The sequence below is a fragment of the Cyprinus carpio genome, chromosome B1, assembly GCF_018340385.1.
Source record: "Cyprinus carpio isolate SPL01 chromosome B1, ASM1834038v1, whole genome shotgun sequence".
Lineage (NCBI taxonomy): Eukaryota > Metazoa > Chordata > Actinopteri > Cypriniformes > Cyprinidae > Cyprinus > Cyprinus carpio.
Window position 1 is genome coordinate 11254039 of NC_056597.1, and position 19282 is coordinate 11273320.

General features: G+C 35.5%; 2 protein-coding genes across 4 annotated transcripts; one reads left to right on the top strand and one right to left on the bottom strand.

Annotated features, from left to right (window-relative positions):
- Nucleotides 1-680: 680 nt before the first annotated feature.
- Nucleotides 681-11347, top strand: LOC109082905 (interferon regulatory factor 2-like). 3 transcript variants are annotated; one of them, XM_042716569.1, is made up of 10 exons: nt 681-788; nt 4851-4921; nt 5420-5513; nt 6137-6236; nt 6420-6596; nt 6765-6799; nt 6885-6999; nt 7783-7950; nt 8145-8191; nt 9907-11347. In XM_042716569.1, exons 3-10 carry the CDS (start codon nt 5427-5429, stop codon nt 10237-10239), a joined length of 1062 nt encoding a protein of 353 aa, XP_042572503.1. In that variant the 5' UTR covers nt 681-788; nt 4851-4921; nt 5420-5426; the 3' UTR covers nt 10240-11347. The 3 variants fall into 3 exon arrangements, with proteins under 3 accessions (XP_042572503.1, XP_018953290.2, XP_042572502.1); XM_019097745.2 differs by lacking the exon at nt 681-788 and adding an exon at nt 4214-4369; XM_042716568.1 differs by lacking the exon at nt 681-788 and having other exon boundaries at nt 4685-4921.
- Nucleotides 11348-11982: 635 nt separating this feature from the next.
- Nucleotides 11983-17927, bottom strand: LOC109082906 (transmembrane protein 134-like). Its single transcript, XM_042716570.1, has 8 exons — nt 17730-17927; nt 16693-16937; nt 16538-16605; nt 13549-13635; nt 13331-13407; nt 13067-13111; nt 12776-12829; nt 11983-12550 (listed from the first exon to the last, which is right to left on the bottom strand). The coding sequence occupies exons 2-8, from the start codon at nt 16891-16893 to the stop codon at nt 12468-12470; spliced, it is 615 nt and encodes a 204-aa protein (XP_042572504.1). The 5' UTR covers nt 16894-16937; nt 17730-17927; the 3' UTR covers nt 11983-12467.
- Nucleotides 17928-19282: the final 1355 nt, after the last annotated feature.

The window sequence follows — 19282 nt, forward strand, 5'->3', positions numbered from 1 at the left end:
CAATCCCTCATTGAAGAAAAGTCGCGTTCAAAAAGAAGGCACGTGAGGAGGGGGAGGAATATTTGACTTAAATCTTTGCACTGATTGGCTATTAACTGTGAGCAGACAGTATCGATCAATGATTTATTTCAGTAATTCAACTCAAATTGTGAAACTCGTATATTAAATAAATTCAATGCACACTGACTGACGTATTTTAAGTCTTTGGTTCTTTTAATTGTGATGATTTTGGCTCACATTTAACCAAAACCCACCAATCAATCTCAACAAATTAGAATACTTCATAAGACCAATAAAAAAAACATTTTTAGTGAATTGTTGGCCTTCTGGAAAGTATGTTCATTAAATTTACATGTACTCAATACTTGGTAGGCAGGGGCGGTGTTAGGGGTGGGCTAAGGGGGCTGGATCCCCGAATGTTTTTATTACCACCATGCATCAATGAGTTTTCATGCCCAATAAAGTAATTTATATTAGAATTTAAATAAATAAATAAATAAATAAATAAATAAATAAATAAATAACTCTCGACTCTCACGTCTACGCGTTGTCATTCACACCCGACAAAAACCGCCCACTGAGTCTAGTGCTTCTGACTGACATGTAAACTGGCCAACCATCGATGAGCGTCTGTACGATCCAGCCAACGATATGAGATATTTTGGAGCCAGGCGGTTTGTTGGCGTGTAGTATTTTACTAGATCAATTTATTTGAAAATTAAAATGGATATTTCAAAATTGTTCAAAAGAATAGCGAACACTTGAACGCCAAGAAACAACAGCTTCAGGTATCTGTAACTTTTAATCATAGTATTATATTTCTTTTTCGGTTTTAAATTGTGTCTGATTTAACGTAACATGTTGAACATCTAACAGTTAACGGTTGCGCAGCACAGTCTTTAGGACACACACACACACAGAGCGGTTATAATGTTTGGTTAGCACGGTCTGTGGCAGACTTTTCGTGTCAGGGCAACAATTCAATAAACAAGATAATAAAAAAGACATATTTCGCAAAGGAAATGGTTCCAAACAAAGCATGTTGTTGTGCTCTGCAGCAACACACAGCGGTGTTTACTGAATAAATTTGCTTGAGTAAATGATTCACTGACCCATTCATAAAAACAGTTGCTTACTTTTTTCTGAATGAATCATCTGTTTCGAACGAATCCATCGATTAAATGACTGACCGACTCACTCATTAAGGCAGTGGCTTACCGCCACCTAGTGGCAAAAGTACCATTCTAATTTTTTTCATAATTTCATATTTCTGTATTCCAAATTTTATATTTGATACATTAGCCTCATAAGATTATTTATGCAATTTGTAAGTGCTGTGTAAGTGCTCCTTCAAAAATATAAGTGTATAGAGCCCTGCGTTTATAATTATACTTGCTTTAAGTGTTTGTGTGTGTATTATGTATGTGAGTGTATGTATAAAGTAAGAATAAGGTAGCCTATAAAATGTAATATGTGCAGGAAGAATGGGTGAAGTTTTTTTTTTGTTATTATAGATTCTTTATTCACCTTTTTTTATCTATTCTCACAAAAATCATGCCGTTAAGTGAAGACTATTAAAACAATAATAGAGTTGAGCTTACTATTTTACCATGTCTTAGATGAGTCAGCAAGGAAAGAAGAGGCTTTAGAAGGTGAAAGGGATGATCTAGGAACACTGCAGACAGGCCCAAAACACGTGAAGCTTCAGCAGTATCCCTTTACCCAATTTGGAACACAGCAGAGAGCTTTTAATAAGAATTGGCTAAATGCATTTCAGTGGCTTGAGTATTCCGTATCCAGAAATTCTGCATTCTGCTTTTCTTGTCGTCTCTTTGGCAAGCATCATATCCGAAACAGCAAAGACACATTAATAAGTGTAGGTTTCTCCAACTGGAAAAGGGCTTTAGAATCATTCAGCGAGCATGGACAAAGTAGCCTTCATAAGGCTTCCATGACATGCTGAAAGAGCTACAAAACAACTGAAACACTGGAGATATGAATGATGCACAGACTTCAGTAGAGGGTAAGGTTTATCTGCCAGACTGAATAACTTGAATCTGTTTACTGTAATGCATAAACACAGAGATAAAGTCCTTTGACCGGTATATCTTTGTAGAGTAAGAGTATGTCAGTGCACTGCTTAATGTTTGCTTCTTATCCCTGTTCTACCAGGACGAGTGTAGCCAGTCAGGCTTGATTGGAAAAGAAAACTGAGAGACAGAGGCAAAAAAAAGCGAGATAGAGACACAACATCAGCATATGTGTCAGGATACAAGGGATAAACTTTAAATAAAATGTTTTAATTTTTTTTTTTTTTTTTTTTTTTTTGTGTATTTTAAACAAGGTAAATCTTTCTGATTTATTAAAATAAAAAGTCACATACATGGATTTTTCTGGGCTAAGCCCTGGATCTCCACTCACCCTAGAACCGCCCCTGTTGGTAGGGGCTCCTTTTGCTTTAATTACTGCCTCAATTCAGCGTGGCATGGAGGTGATCAGTTTGTGGCACTGCTGAGGTGGTATGGAAGCCCAGATTTCTTTGACAGTGGCCTTCAGCTCATCTGCATTTTTTGGTCTCTTGTTTCTCATATTTCTCTTGACAATACCCCGTAGATTCTCTCTGGGGTTCAGGTCAGGTGAGTTTGCTGGCCAGTCAAGCACACCAACACCATGGTCATTTAACCAGCTTTTGGCGGTGTGGGCAGGTGCCAAATCCTGCTGGAAAATTAAATCAGCATCTTCCGAAAGCTGGTCAGCAGAAGGAAACATGAAGTGCTCCACAATTCTTGGTAAATGGGTGCAGTGCCTTTGGTTTTCAAAAAACACAATGGACCAACACTAGCAGATGACATTGCACCCCAAATCATCACAGACTGTGGAAACTTAACACTGGACTTAAAGCAACTTGGGCTATGAGCTTCTCCACCCTTCCTCCAGACTCTAGGACCTTGGTTTCCAAATGAAATACAAAACTTGCTCTCATCTGAAAAGAGGACTTTGGACAACTGGGCAACAGTCCATCCCTTATTCCCCTTAGCCCAGGTAAGACACCTCAGGAGTGGCTTAACAAGAGGCATACGACAACTGTAGCCAAACTCCTTGACACGTCTGTGTCTGGTGGCTCTTGATGCCTTGATCTCAGCCTCAGTCCATTCCTTGTGAAGTTCACTCAGATTCTTGAATCGATTTTGCTTGACAATCCTCATAAGGCTGCGGTTCTCTCGGTTGGTTATGCATCTTTTTCTTCCACACTTTTTCCTTCCACTCAACTTTCTGTTAACATGCTTGGATACAGCACTCTGTGAACAGCCAGCTTCTTTGGCAATGAATGTTTGTGACTTACCCTCCTTTTGAAGGGTGTCAATGATTGTCTTCTGGACAACTGTCAGATCAGCAGTCTTCCTCATGATTGTGTAGCCTAGTGAACCAAACTGAGAGACCATTTTGAAGGCTCAGGAAACCTTTGCAGGTGTTTTGTGTTGATTAGCTGATTGGCATGTCACCATATTCTAATCTGTTGAGATAGTGAATTGGTGGGTTTTTGTTAAATGTGAGCCAAAATCATTACCCGCTGAGGGTAATGATTTGGTTCTTTTAATTACAATTAAAAGAACCAAATACTTAAACTACTTCAGTCTGTGTGCACTGAATTTATTTAATACACGAGTTTCACAATTTTAGTTGAATTACTTAAATACATGAACTTTTCCACGACATTCTAATTTATTGAGATGCACCTGTATATGATAAAACACGCCTCACTCTTGAAATTACCTCAGCGGGTCAGCAAATGTGTAAAAAATGTGCATTCATTCAGGAAAATTATCATTAGGCCTACTCTTCTGTTGTAGGCTACTCTGTTTTTTTTTTGTTTAAAAAAAGAAATACAGAGCGTAGAATATAAAATTATCTTTAAAAATGTTTCATCATGGACAAACAAAGCAATGAAAGTCAATGGAAACCGAAACCGAAACCTGTGTTCAGGTATAAAAAGATATGAGGGTGATTGTCATTTCTGGGTGGAATGTTCCTTTAAGTACTTCTAATGTATGTTTTCCATAGAAAGAGTTTTCTTATTAAGTCATAAGATTATCATTAAAAGATTTCATATAAATCCTCAACACCCCTTCCATCATCTGACACCACAGAAGGTCATTGCGCAATTTCGTACCCTAATTAAATCAGTCGTCTGCTCTAAAATAAGCAGAGTCACCAATCACGGTCAGCAGAAAACAGAGGGTCCGTGAGAAGTTCCCAGCACAGCCACAGCGAAACTCGCCCTTAATCCCACAAAGGGCTATAATTGTGCAATTTTGGGATCAGCACAAACACAGAGTTGAATCAACACCTATAATTTGCTCAGAATCAAGTAAGTTATATCATTTACGAGTTTTTGGAAATCCCGTTTAAAACGTTTATATTTCGGGGAAGCGTTTAACAAAAAGACAAATGCCACTCAGTTGTTGTTGTTGTTCACACGATTCCAACATACATAACCGAGTTCCTTAGTCACGAAATGTTTCAATCCTCGTCTGTATACTTATAATAATATTACGGTGATAGTAATATTGGCACAGAGACATGTCCCAGTGTCGTCGAGCTCCAGCAGGTGGCGTAATGTGGAAGCGGAAGTGAAAGTGAAAGAAATGCTCCGCCGGCCAATGAAACACTCAGTTGTTTCACTTCCGCGGTCTAGTTCTCGATGACGTTTTTGCGTCATTCTATAAAACACGAAAGGAAGGGTTTCTGGAACAGTTCAAATGTCCAAATTGGAAAAAAATCACTGCCTCGTTCTTTAGAAGATGAAAAAAGTAGATCTAAAACAAAACATGATGACATTTCTTGCGTAGTTCCAGGACGGGATCTTATAAGACATCTCATCGAGGGATCTTTAGAGGATTATCGGCTGCCTCCCCTACAGGTAAATACCTAAACGGCTTCAAAGCATAAGTACAAATATATAAATCTGTTTACAAATAGATAGATTCTACACAATCTTTTGTCTGTTGGGTTGAAGCATGTTTACACTAATATATATCACATTATGTAAGTAGATGTATGGTTTATTCATTAACTTTTATCGTTAATCTTTATTATGATACGCATTGATATTCTGAAAAATAATTTTTATTCTGAATAATAGTTCTTGGTTTATGGAATTTATGTGGAAGATAATCCATATAAAGAGAGAGCACGCTGTGAATCATGGCTCTACAGGGATCTGCGAGGCTTCGCTCCCTGCATTTCTACTGAGCACTTCACTAACCAAGTTTTTTTTTTTTTTTTTTTTTTTTTTTTTTTGCTGTATATCTTAACTCATGTTTTGTTTTTGTTTTGTTTTTACCACATAATTAATTTTCTATGTGAGACAGAATGTCTAGTACATTTTTAAATCTTCACTGTTTTGGATTCTGTTCAGCATCAAGATGCCAGTGGACAGAATGAGAATGCGCCCCTGGTTGGAGCAACAGATCGAGAGTGGGCAAATTCAGGGTCTACACTGGGTCAATGAGGTGAGGGTAGAAATCTGACATCAAATCATAATTCATTTTAAGAAGAGTATTTTCATGCTGGGAATATATCGATGTATAAATCTTGCGTCACCCCAAGGGGTTTATTCTGTAATAACAACCAGCTATCACCTGACTACTCGCCACACAGGTAAATAATTAGCCTCGAAATAATGATTTGAAATTAAATATTTTATTCGCTCTTTAAATGCAAGATTTCAAATGAGCAGTGCATTATTCAGTGTTGCTAATGAAGACAGTGGTTATAGGGGAGTAACACACTGACCAATAATGTCACAACTGACAAGTCAGAATCAAGTAATCCAGAGAGCCGTGTAATAAATGTACATATTTATGTATATGTATGTGATAAAAATACATGAGAAAAAATAATTAATTAACATGTCATAATAAGAGTTTTATAAGCCCTGTGAAAGAATTCTTAATTTACATGTCATGGGCAGAGTTTTATAGTACAGAATATTATATCTGTGTACATTAATTTTGAACATGTGACAGTTTGTGTCTTTACTAATACATTATGAAAATGATATGCTTGACATGTTACTCAACTCATTGTGCATGGATTGAGTAATAGTACACTATTAAAATGTTTCTATTAACAGGAGAAAAAGATATTTCAGATACCATGGATGCATGCAGCCAGACACGGATGGGATTTAGAAAAGGATGCACCTTTATTTATGAACTGGGCCATTCACACAGGTAGCTGTTGTTCATTGTCTCTTGTATAAAAAATTAACTGCTTTAAAGGTGAAAATTGTACCATGAATTCGAGTTGATTCTGCTTTTGTAAACAGCTTTGAATATATTTTTAAATGTTTATAACTCCATTTTGTTGTATAATATTTTGATTCAGTTGTTACTGAATTATTGTATTTCATGCAGGAAAGTATCGTCCAGGTATTGACAAACCAGACCCTAAGACGTGGAAAGCAAATTTCCGCTGTGCTATGAATTCTCTACCAGACATTGAGGAAGTAAAAGATAAAAGCATAAAGAGAGGAAGCAATGCCTTCAGAATGTACAGAATGCTTTCCTCATATGAAAAAGCTGTTAAGAAAGGTAATTGCAACATTAATTAAACACAATACTATTTAGAAAAAATCCCATGTCATTCCATAGCATTTTTACTCGTATACTTATTAATGCCGATGTACATTGTTTTATTCTGGTGTAGAAATTCTAATGATGGCATTTAAGATTTTCTAAATGCATATTGTCTATTTTCAGGGAAGAAAAAGATAGACCTGGAGCAAAGAGCAAAAGTAGGAATGCATGAATCTACACTTAAACAACAGTGCATATTTCTGAGTAAAGCAAATCAGCTCACACCTATGTTTGATTCCTTAGAGAGTTTTTCAGAAACGGAAAGCTGGCATTCCCAGAAAATATAAAAGGACAAAGGAACAAATTGAAGAGAACCTAATGGAAGAAACTACACCAGACAGCACTGTGCTATTTACTGGTAATTAACCAAATCATGCATTATTTTACTGTCCAAATAAATAACAAGGCAATAATGGAGGCAGCGTTAGAAAGTTCTATATACATACTTTGACATTCAAGCCAAAGTTAAAATGTAACACATTTTTTTAACCAAAAAGTGGTATTCATAAACAAATGATGCTAATACTCAGAACCAACTTTTATTTAAAATTATTATAGAATTTTTAACCAACTGTTCTCAATGTGATGTTTTTGTGTAAAAGCAAGCTTCTTTTTCTGAACTGTTTTGCTAATACAGATATCTGACTCTCACATTTTATGACATTCGTTATTCATATATTTTACTCAAGGGTGGCTTAAAGAGACAGTTTACCCAAAAATGAAAATTCTGTCATTTACTCATCCTCAAATTTTTATAAACATGTGTTTCTTTTAGAAGAAGATTAAAAAAGATATTTTGATGAATCTTTGTAACCAAACAGTATCTGTTCCCAGTTGACTATTTTTCCATAGTATGGAAGTCAGTAGGTACCAACAACTGTCTGGTTATTCACATTCTTCAGAATATCTTCTTTTATGCTCAGAAGCAAGAAACAAACTCATACAGGTTTTTTAACAACTGCAGGGTGACATAATTTTATTTTTGGATGAACTATTGTTTTTTTTTTTGTTTTTTTTTAAGTAGCCAAATACTGTTTTGGTAATATGTTACCAAAATGTTAGCCCAAATATATCAAATGTATTTTAGTTGAAATGTTAACAATAAAATTTCTAAATCATACATGCTTATTCATCAACACAGAACAGGAGCTCTTCACTGTGCCCATGTCATCTGTGAGGGAGTTGGCTGTAGCTGAATTACCTGATGTGTGTGCAGTTGTTGAGGTGGCAACGGAGAATGCAGAACCTGCGTTTAGCTCCACTGAAGTGTGTCTGCCTCTCCAGGACTCCCATGTTTCATCCTACAGTGGTAGGGTCCTTTTTTTTTTTTTTTCTTTTTTTTTGCTTTCAGCTATACTGTGTTTGTGCTGTGTTCACCACATGAATGATAAATTGCATATTACTGTTACTATAACTGTATTATGTTATTGTTGGTCACAAGCAATCCGGTTTTTTTTTTTTTTTTCAATTGTTGGTTTTTTTTTTTTTTTTTTTTTTCAACAGAGAGTGACACAGAGAGCACATACAGTGAGGAGGAAGACTTAATACAGGTATGGATGTAAATGGGGAAAAAATTCCAAGGAAGGATATCTTCCTTTTAAAATACAACCTTCCCTTTCATTTTTTAAAATATGACTTAAGCTCTTAAATCTTAAGAAATTGTTTTAGGTAGCAGCCCATTACAGCAAATACACTAACATTCAAAAACTTGGGTTCAGTATGATTTTTCTTTTTTTAAAAAACACTTTATTTTAAGGACTAATTGTCACTATTAACTAGTTACTCATAGCATGCATATTACAGCATATTGGCTGTTTATTAGTATTTATAAAGCACATATTAAAGGGGTCATGAACTGAGACACCAAAATTCCCTTGATCTTCTGGTATATAAGAGGTCATTGTACTATAAAAACATCCAGTAGGTTTCAAAACTTTCTCATTAGCCTAAAAACACCTTATTTTGAAGGCAGTCTGCCAAAACGACAGCTTGTGGATTGTACAACTCTATGATGTAATAGTGTGGCTAAACACTGCCTCCGCAGAAGATGATCAATGCCTGCTTCTACATCGCTGCCAATTTAGCCCCTCCCACTGATTTGTGCATGTAGTGTAAATAACGAGAGAGGCGAATGCGCAGACCGATACAGAAACCAAAAGATAAAGATTGCATCAGTAAGAACTCAGTCCTATGTTCAGTTAATTTTACCATGGATTCATTTACAAACAATGCACAATTTGATGTAGGATTTTCAGAAAGCTTGAAACTAAAGGATGGTGCTGTGCCAGCTATATTGTAACTGACAGTAATATCGCAACACAAGTGTCAGTAACTGTTTTTATTACATGGACACTAGTGTTTCTCTGTTAAACAGATTGTTTGATATGTACTGAGTATTTATGTTTTGACCTAAATCACAGCAGCATCCATCTATGAGAAATGTCGCTGTCAAACATACACAAGTGTTAGCCAATCATAACAGTGGGTGTTTATTCAACAAAGCGTCCTGATAAGTGGAGTCAAAAACAGGACAGAAAATAGACTATTACTTCTAAATTATTATTATTTTATGTTAAAATATTAACATTAGAAGTGGACCTTAGAGAACAGTACAAAATAAAAAAGGCAGTTCATGACCCTTTTGATGTCTTGTTCAGCATCCCTTAATCCTACCTCATACCTAAATTTAGCAACTACTATTAATAAGCAGTTTATAGAGCAAAAGTCATAGTTAATAGTGAGAATGGGTCTCCAAACATTAATGCTGCATTAAATTGATCACAAGTGACAGTAAAGACACATTTTATTCAAAGAGAATCCCAAATAACATGCATCATGATTTCCACAAAAATGTGAAGCTGCACAATTGTGGTCAATATTGACAATGACAAATCTTGAGAATCAAATCAGCATATTGGAATGATTTCTGAATCATCATGTGACACTGAAGCCTGGAGTAATGGCTGATCAAAGTACAGCTTTGCCATCACATCATCACATAACATATTTTTTTTTATATATATATATATTTTCTAAAAAAAGACTTATTTTAAGTTGAAATAATATTTCACAATGTTATTGTTTTTAATGTGTTTTTTTTATTTAAATAAATGCAGTGCTGGTAAATATAACTAAAAAAACTTACCGACTCCAAACCTTTGAATGGTAGTGTATTTAGATTTACAAAAATAAAAACATTTTGTTATCAAGCCACTGCCAATTTGGTGATTCATTTTGTGCTAAGAGTGTTAACTTCCCCCTGCAGCTTCCCCAGGACTTGTCTTTAAAAGCTTCACAAAGATCAGCATGTAATTCTGTGTTAAGGATCCCATCATCAGCTCAATCCTCACCAAGCACATTTTTCACGTCAACAAAAATCAATTTCAAAGTGACCAGCTCCAGAGAGGACTCGCCTCTATTTGCATACAACACTCCTCCATGGTTCCCCTGCCTGTTTAATTTCCAAAAAGTCACAGACGAAGAACCCTCAAGCACTTCCCCCTCACCAGATCTCACCAGCTGCCCGACTTCTCAGGCAAGTGTGATCCCTAAAGCTGTGGACCTCTCTGTTGCAAAACACTACAGTGAAGATACTTGAAATTTACAACCTGCTGCTGTCTAGCTGATATACCTTCAACCCATTATTTAACATTAATCCAGTACTCTCAGGTGCAAGATTTCCCTCAAATATTTTCTTGTATTCGTGTTCAGCTTTTAAAAGCAAACAGAGATCTGAATCCGTTATACTACTATATTTCTGAAATATTTTGCAACACACTACCTCATTCTCATAAAAGTGTTAAATATGTAACTTGTATAACTACCTCACGAATGTGACACTTGATCACAGAAGTTGACAGTGTAAGCTAGAAATAATGCAGCATTGGGAGAATTTTGCATTGGAGTGACATTTCATACTCGTTGACAACAGATGTAATTAAACAAAGAATGAAACCGAAGCGTTACTTGGGAATTTTTAAGGGGAATTTGCATGTATATTTTTCTACAGGGAACTGTAGCACAATGATGAGAGTTTTCTTCAAGAAATGCTTGAGGTTTTGTACGTTTTCAGATGAAATTGTCATGTCTGAATGTATTGATTTAGCAAATTTGACATGTTCGTCTCTTCAGAACAACAGAATCATTGAATTGTCTGCCTGGAAACATCATGTTTTACTTGGTTTAGCTCTTCCATGTCCATAAGGCTATAAATACTTGAATAGGGACTCCCTAATTAGAGTTGTGTATTAACTTGTCAAATAGTTCTAATTTGTGTTCTGAAAGCCTGTTGTTTCAATGTAAGGAGATTTTTGCTTTAGTTTTTGTATTAACTTTTTATACAAGAGTCACTAATTTGCATAGTGAACAACTGCAGCACAGATTTAAAAGCAAATATAAAAACAGGTTTATTGTAGTGTCATAATGATTAAAAAAATTACACAATACAAAATCTTTTCAATACTCATTTGTTTTTGTATAATGTACATTAAAACAGTGGTTCAAAATGTTAGTAGTGGTACTAGTTAAAAAGATGAATGTGCAGTAGAAAAGCAAATCACTTGTTGCTGCATCTTACCTTGATTTTACAATAGAGGGATAAGTCAAAATGCTTTACAACTCAAGACTGTATGGATGTACGCAATGGCCTAAATGATAAATTGCATTCTTGGTTTCCTCCTATTGAAATTTTAATACAACACTTCATTTGTATTATACAAGGCTAAAGGTGTGCAATTTCATTTAATTAATTGTGCTATATTCCTGACAAAACTTTGTACATCTATAACAAGCTTATTATAATACTCCTTGCTCAATTCCAAGCGTTTCACTGAATTGAGAACCCATAACAACAGCTGATCTAAAGCATCTTAATCAGATTTCAAATTCTATGTACACAGATGTTTTAAAAGAATAGTTCACACAAAAATGAAAACAAACAAACAAAAAATGACTCCCTCAAGCCAGCCAAGGTGTAGATAAGTTTGTATCTTCAATAACGCTTTCTCAGTAAAAAATCCATCCCCCGTTGCCCTTCGTTTGTAAATAGTGCTTGATCTGTGCATATTTCTCTCCTGATTCAGCTGAGACATCCTGACTGGAGAAAACAATATTATAGATGACTCGTATTTTAACTGGATACAACGGTTTAAAGTTAAAAACTGAATTGGGAGAGAAATGTGCACAGGTCAAGCACCATTAACAAGCAAAAAGTGTCAAAAACAGTTCTAAACGCACGTCACAGTGGATTTTGATGTGAGAGGACAACAGGGGATGGACGTTTTCACCTGAAGAAGCATTATTATGAATTATTGCCAGAAGCGGCGGTTTGAAGTTTAAACACATTACTGATGGATTTGTTTATTACAAACAAGCAGATTTTCTCTATACAAGACATTAATCGATAGACTGGACTATTCATAAAACAGGATCCATTGGTGATCAAGTGATGTGCTTTCTCCAAATCTGTTCCGATGAATAAAAAAAGACATCTCCATCTTGGATGCCCTGAGAGTGAGTAAATTTTTAGCAAATTTTTGCGTGAACTATTTTTTTTATTACTGTCAGTGCATTCTTTTGAAGTATGATTGTATGTTGTTGCACTTGACACTCCTAAATCACAGTTGTTGTTGTTGTTGTTTTTTTCTGTATAGGTTATACTTAGATCTATGTACAGACTGGCTTTTACCAAAATGAAGAAGAAATTGTTTTAAAAAAAACACTAGTAACTGAAGTTGTAGAAGTAGGTCATCCCCTTACTATATTTTAGGGGGTTTGAAATGGTGGGCAATCCAGACCACCAGTCTGGACGATGCGAAGAAAAACGGTTTACTTCTCAAAGTACGGCAAATAAAAGAACTTGAATCCTCTTCGTCCCCGAACTGCACAGCTTATATAGATCACGTGATACACTGAAACAAAAAGGGAAGATCAAGAGTTATTTTGCTGTTTATCTCTAGCATTTTCTTTAAGCCTTGCTGTCTGTTAAAGCCATGTTCTTCCATTGCATGGATTACAATGACAACTTCACAATTCATAAAACTATATTATCTAAGGTCCAAAACACACTACTGATATTCACACCGGGAAAGCTGACTGTAGAAAAAAGCTTATATTAATTACACATTAGATCTTACCACCAGGAATGAAGAGAAGAAATCCAGGAACAAAGAAAATTGCACTTGAAACCCCTAAAAAAGGCATAAATACATGGGTTACTTAATTCTGCTGGACATATGTGGCATTATACCAACTGCTGATTTAGATTATGTCAGAAGGTGGTGTTATCTTTGTTTTAAAGCATTCAGAGCACTGATTTAAGTGATATGATATGCTTCACTTGTAATTAGCTGAATGAGTTTGTGTGCTAAAGCAATCCTGCTCATGTCTCAGTTATTTACAACCAATGCCAGCGTGACAGGTCTTACCTGCATGAGGGTTTAACTGTATGACAATGCCTGTAAAGATCAAAGCTGATAGGCAGGAGGAACAGGGAGGGGGAAGATAGGAAGGGGAGAGATAACACATTAACTAAAGAGCTGACAGTCGCATTTGAATTTTCAGAGCTGACAGCAAGATAAACAAAGACAGCACTTTACAAATCAAACAGAAACATCAGTTCCCAGACACCTTCCCCCTGAGATCTGTAGTACTTATTATCACTAACATCACAAAAGGTATGTTAGTCTCACCAAGTCCAGTGATTAAGAGGAGGAACGAGGCAAGAACAACTCGTCTGTTCTTCTTCACCAGCGGGTGAGACGTCCACCTGGGAACAATCCACCGAGAACAAAGAATGAGGAAAGGAAAAGAGTTTCACAAACTATTTTAATTTCCCCGACCAGAGTGATTTTAGTTAATATTAGGTTAAAATCTGATCTGGAAGTATGTAAATAGAGGTGCGTGTTACCCGCAGCAGTGAGCAGACAGCTGTGTGACTGAGCTGAGTGTGCTGAATGACCACTGAGAGCTGCAGTAGGACAGTGTAGCAGGATCACTGGAACACAGACAGACAATCAGGTTTTGTTCTTGAACATCAAAAAAAAGCAAAGCAAACATTTTTTTTTTATTTCTTTTAGTTATTTAATGGCTTGTTTGTCTGGCAGTTGGTCACTTGTTGTTGTCTAATAAACAATTAAGATGCTGGACTAGCAATTTAAAAATATCCTAGGTGTATAAAAATAGTAAAAAGAAACAAACTGTTGTTATTTAAGCCATTTAAACTGGCAACTAGATTTTACCACAGCAGCTACATAGATCAAAACTGGAAACTCCAACAATTATTAAAAATTATAAACCACCTTCCTGATTTTTTTTCATGTTTGTCACACTTTAATGTTTCAGATGTGTGAAAAATTGTTGGCCCCCTTCCTGATTATTTTGCATGTTTGTCACACTTTAATGTTTCAGATCATCAAACAAATGTAAATATTAGTCAAAGATAACACAACTAAACACAACATGCAGTTTTAAAATTGAGGTTTTTATTATTAAGGGAAAACTAAATCCAAAACTACATGGCCCTGTGTGAATAAGTGATTGCCCTCATGTTAAAACTGTGGTTTATCACACCTGAGTTCAGTTTCTGTAGCCACACCCAGGCCTGTTTACTGCAACACCTGTTCACAATCAACAAATCTCTTGACCTGCCTGACAAAGTGAAGTAGACCAAAAAATCCTCAAAAGCTAGACATCATGCCGAGATCCAAAGAAATTTAGAAACAAATAAGAAAGAAAGTAATTGAGATCTATCAGTCTGGAAAAGGTTATAAAGCCATTTCTAAAGCTTTGGTACTCCAGTGAACCACAGTGAGAGCCATTATTCACAAATGCAAAAACATGGAACAGTGGAGAACCTTCCCAGGAGTGGCCGGCCGACCAAAATTACCCCAAGAGCACAGCGACAACTCATCCAAGAGGTCACAAGAGACCCCACAACAATGTCCAAAGAACTGCAAGCCTCACTTGCCTCAGTTAAGGTCAGTGTTCATGACTCCACCATAAGAAAGAGACTGGGCAAAAATGGTCTGCATTGCAGAGTTCCAAGAAAACTGCTGCTGAGCAAAAAGAACATAAAGGCTCGTCTCAGTTTTGGCAGAAAACATCTTGATGAGCCCCAAGACTTTTGGGAAAATACTCTGTGGACTGACGAGACAAAAGTTGAACTTTTTGGAAGGTGTGTGTCCCATTACGTCTGGCGTAAAAGTAACACTGCATTTCTGAAAAAGAACATCATACCAACAGTAAAATATGGTGGTGGTAGTGTGATGGTCGGGGGCTGTTTTGCTGCTTCAGGACCTGAAAGACTTGCTGTGATAAATGGAAACATGAATTCTGCTGTTTACCAAAGAATCCTGAAGGAGAATGTCCGGCTATCTGTTCGTGACCTCAAGCTGAAGCGAACTTGGGTTCTGCAGCAGGACAATGATCCAAACACACCAGCAAGTTCACCTCTGAATGGCTGATGAAAAACAGAATGAAGACTTTGGAGTGGGCTAGTCAAAGTCCTGACCTGAATCCTACTGAGATGCTGATGAACTAAAAAAAAAACTTCATTCACAAACAAACCAACCAATCTGAATTAAAAAAAACAATCATACATAAATGAGCCAAAAAAAATCCACACCACAGCGACATAACAAACTCAATACAAATGATCACAAACGCTTGATTGCAGTTGTTGCTGCTAAGTGTGGCGCAACCAGTTATTAGGTTTTGGGGGCAAACACTTTTTCACACAGGGCCATGTAGTTTTGGATTTTGTTTTCCCTTAATAATAAAAACCTTCATTTAAAAACTCCATTTTGTGTTCACTTGTGTTATCTCTGACTAATATTTAAATTAGTTTGATGATCTGAAACAACAAGTGTGTCAAACATGCGAAAAAATAAGAAATCAGGAAGGGGGCCAACAATTTTTCACACCACTGTGTGTATGTGCATGTGTGTGTATATATATATATATATATATATATATATATATATATATATATATATATATATATATATATATATATATATATATATATATATAAATTTAAAACTACTAAAGCTACTGAAAACATAAGGTGAAGTACTTTACGTCATATATATATATATATACTGAAGTAGTTCACCTTATGATTTCATAAACAACACAATAAATACAAATCTTCTGTGATATTTTACTTATAAAAATGTCTAAACAATTTTGTATATACATATACATAATTTAATATTTTGTATTTAATTATTTATTGGTTAATTTAATTATTACTAAATGTCAATTTAATGTAACTTGTGAATTCTGAGTCATACAAAAATGGAGTAAAAGTTTGTCCTAATAAAAATCATTGTCATTGTGACATGAAAAATTGTGCAAATCAGAAATACATCCACTTGTTTTTAGACACAGTAACAGTTCAACAAGAAATCATTTTTCCTTTTTTTTTGACTTTCTGCTTTCTTAAATTATACAATAAACATATTTCATGGTTTGTGAGATTTGTAAGCCCTGCTTACTCAATCTGTGAACATTCTATCTATCATCATAATATAATAACATAATATTACAATGTACAATGTTTATTGTATCATTATAATACAATAATAATGACAATGGACAATGTACATTACACTGGCAAATCCATCATCGCTGACAACTGCTGTTTATTACATACGAAGGTTTTAAATCTCAAGTGATTTTAATTACTGATTTGTAATGCCGACTTTAAGTGGTGCAACATACCTTGATTTAAAACCTAAATCAACCGTTTCTACATTAACGTTAAACTCTGCTTAATTAAATCTAATGAAGGTGCAACCTATCCTTCATTTTATACTATGCTGCTCATATTATTACATCCGGTTAATTTCCTTGCTTTATGAGAATGTTCAAACTAAGAGTGTGAACTGCCAAACCTGATTTTGAAGAAGTTATTGAAAGAAGAGTTCACAGTGCCACCCAAGGCATCTTCATTTTCCAGGTTCTGTGGGTAAACACAAAATCAAGTTAAGTCACGTTTGCATGTGAAACACTCTCAAAAAGAAAAGCGGCGTACATGTAAACACCTGACCTGATATTTCAGATTACTATGTTCAGGAGTGCCAGTGGGTCCAGAAGTTTGTGTTTTGGCAAAAGAAAGAGGTCCAAACGTCATCTCTCCCCCGCCATCCTTCTCTCTCCCCTTCCAGTCCCCCACATCCTCTCCAGGCACCACACCTTCCTCCTCCCCCTCCAGGACGAACGCGTCATCGATTGTGAACTGTGTCCCCATAGCTACAGGCCCTCAGATATTGGTTGGGTGTTAACTGGCAAGCACTGTGAAGTTGATAAACATCTTAGTTTAGTTACTGATCTTCTACACTCAGCCCTATATTATATTTTATCTATATCTATATTTTTCACAATCCAGTGTGATGCATTGACAGCCCTATAAAATTCCTTTACAATGTGCAATAATGATTATTTTTTTTTAAACATCTGAATCCCTTACCAGTTTCTACAACCAAACTATAGCAGAGCAAACAACATTCCCTTCCTCAGATCAAAGCTGCTCAATAATGCTAATGTACAGACCATGTCAAAGTGAATGGTTTACAACATTTTATAAGTAACTTAACATTACAGTAAGGAAGTGGTTTACAAAGAAAATGCAAAAAATAGCTTTGTGTTTTTATTATTTAACTCATATTCAATTTTATATTTATAATAAAAGCTAAATATTAAAAACCCTCTAGGAAGCATGTGACTGACTGCTCTTCCGCTTGTTCTTAACAACAGAGTGCTGAGTGTGACAGAGTAATATCCCTCTAGGAAGCATGTGACTGACTGCTCTTCCGCTTGTTCTTAACAACAGAGTGTTTGCATGCACCCCAAACAATCTACAGCTTGTGTAACGGTACTATAAAGAAGCTCGTTACATAATTTTAAGTATGATATTATAATAAAATGTGAGTTTAAAACCCTTTAAGTGTTTGAAACTAGTAGCTGTTTTGACGCAAAACGTCTACTGCTAATTTTACGAGTTTGTCTTAAGATTTAAAGAGTCGAACATCCCGTTATCAACACCAACAAAAGCGCAAAACTACAACGGAAGAATCCTCTACTTACTGTCCATTACTCTTGAGCCTTGTCAGTTACTCATAGATCTGTCAGCCATCATCCTTAGATCACTTCCAAGGTATACAAGGTTAGTAAATCTGTTTAAATGTATCTTTTACTCGCCGGCGAAAAACTTTAACCTAAACTTTGCGAGACAACAGCTGCTTCTTTTTTGTGGGTCGAGTCTAAACAGACAAAAGTAGCGGTTGTGTGTGTGCAGCGACACCTGGAGGACTGGAGGATACAACAATTACTGAACTCATTGTACATGAGAATATCAGCATTTTGATAAATTTACGCAGGAACGATAAATGTATATTTATATATTTTGCTGATATTTATTCTTATTATAATTAAATTTAGTAATTTTTTATGAACAGTGCAACTCAAATTTTGAATATATGTTTAATAATAAAATAAAGGAAACGGAATGGCAACTTTTAAAATAATCTAACATAAATCAATGATAACATAACTCTCCCAATGTAAATATTTAATAAACTATTAAATAATCTTGCAAACCAAAATTTCATTCTAATGAATTTCGTCAAATATAAAATCATGTATCTTTTTCTTTGGGTAATTATGTAAGAAAGATTTGAGTGAACAGAAAATTGTTGTTTCATTGTTAGAAATTTGCTCAAGTATAAAGTCCAGTGTCTTTTTCTTTGGTTCTAGCTACACAGATATGTCCCTACTTCCTTACAGTAACTGCATGTAAATAAAGACTTGCTTCTAATGCTAATTAAGTTTGTCACCTTTTCTGTAATGGCTCTCAGTTGCCCAGTACCACTCTACAATTGACTCTACAGCTGTCTCTCATTTGATTCCCCTTGTGGTGTGGACAATTGAAATCAAGTCTGTGATGAATTTATATATGTGAGGAGTAACTATCCATTATATTTTATGCAGTACCTTTAATAAAGAATACCAGAGTTTTGAAATATTTTATTTTCATGTTTTAGATTAGAAAATGTGAGGTTAATGATATATTACTGCCTAGACAGAACATTTATGTCCTGTCCCATCTGAACCTGAATCATTGTGACGACATAATCACTGTTAGATGTATCCATTTAACCAGGTTAAAATTTGAATAATGGAAAATAGGGTCCATAATTTCTCCTTTGTCCATTTTCCACCATCATGTCACTTTAAATGTTTAAATGTCTCTTCATCTGACCATTTTGAATAATGTCTGTGGTATTCAGGTTCTGCTTGTTGATATTTGTCAAATCTAGCAGTTTATATGTATTCATTTCAGCACATTTGACTAATTTTATACATAGGCATGTGAATCTGTCATCTGATGTCTATTCCATAAGATGTTTACGCTGTCTAGCCACTAGATGGTGGCAAGATACAGCCTACAGTTAAACAGTTACACTCTCTGGCCACTTGGTTCTCCTTGCTAGTGATGGGCTGGACCACTTCAGAACTGCTTTCTTCATGATATAGATTCAGCAAGGTGCTGGAAACATTCCTCAGAGATTTTGGTCCATATTGACATGATAGCATCACACAGCTGCTGCACATCCATGATGTGAGTCTACCATTGCATC

Bases quoted from the DNA above. Each gene is read 5' to 3' on its own strand.
- LOC109082905 (XM_042716569.1), top strand. From the start codon at position 5,427: ATGCCAGTGGACAGAATGAGAATGCGCCCCTGGTTGGAGCAACAGATC. The intron at 6,597-6,764 runs GTAATTGCAACA...GTCTATTTTCAG, and splicing joins TGAAAAAGCTGTTAAGAAAG to GGAAGAAAAAGATAGACCTG. The intron at 7,000-7,782 runs GTAATTAACCAA...TCATCAACACAG, and splicing joins CAGCACTGTGCTATTTACTG to AACAGGAGCTCTTCACTGTG.
- LOC109082906 (XM_042716570.1), bottom strand. From the start codon at position 16,893: ATGGGGACACAGTTCACAATCGATGACGCGTTCGTCCTGGAGGGGGAG. The intron at 13,636-16,537 runs GTTTGGCAGTTC...TCTGTGTTCCAG, and splicing joins AATAACTTCTTCAAAATCAG to TGATCCTGCTACACTGTCCT. The intron at 12,551-12,775 runs GTAAGATCTAAT...TTTTTGTTTCAG, and splicing joins TCTTCTCTTCATTCCTGGTG to TGTATCACGTGATCTATATA.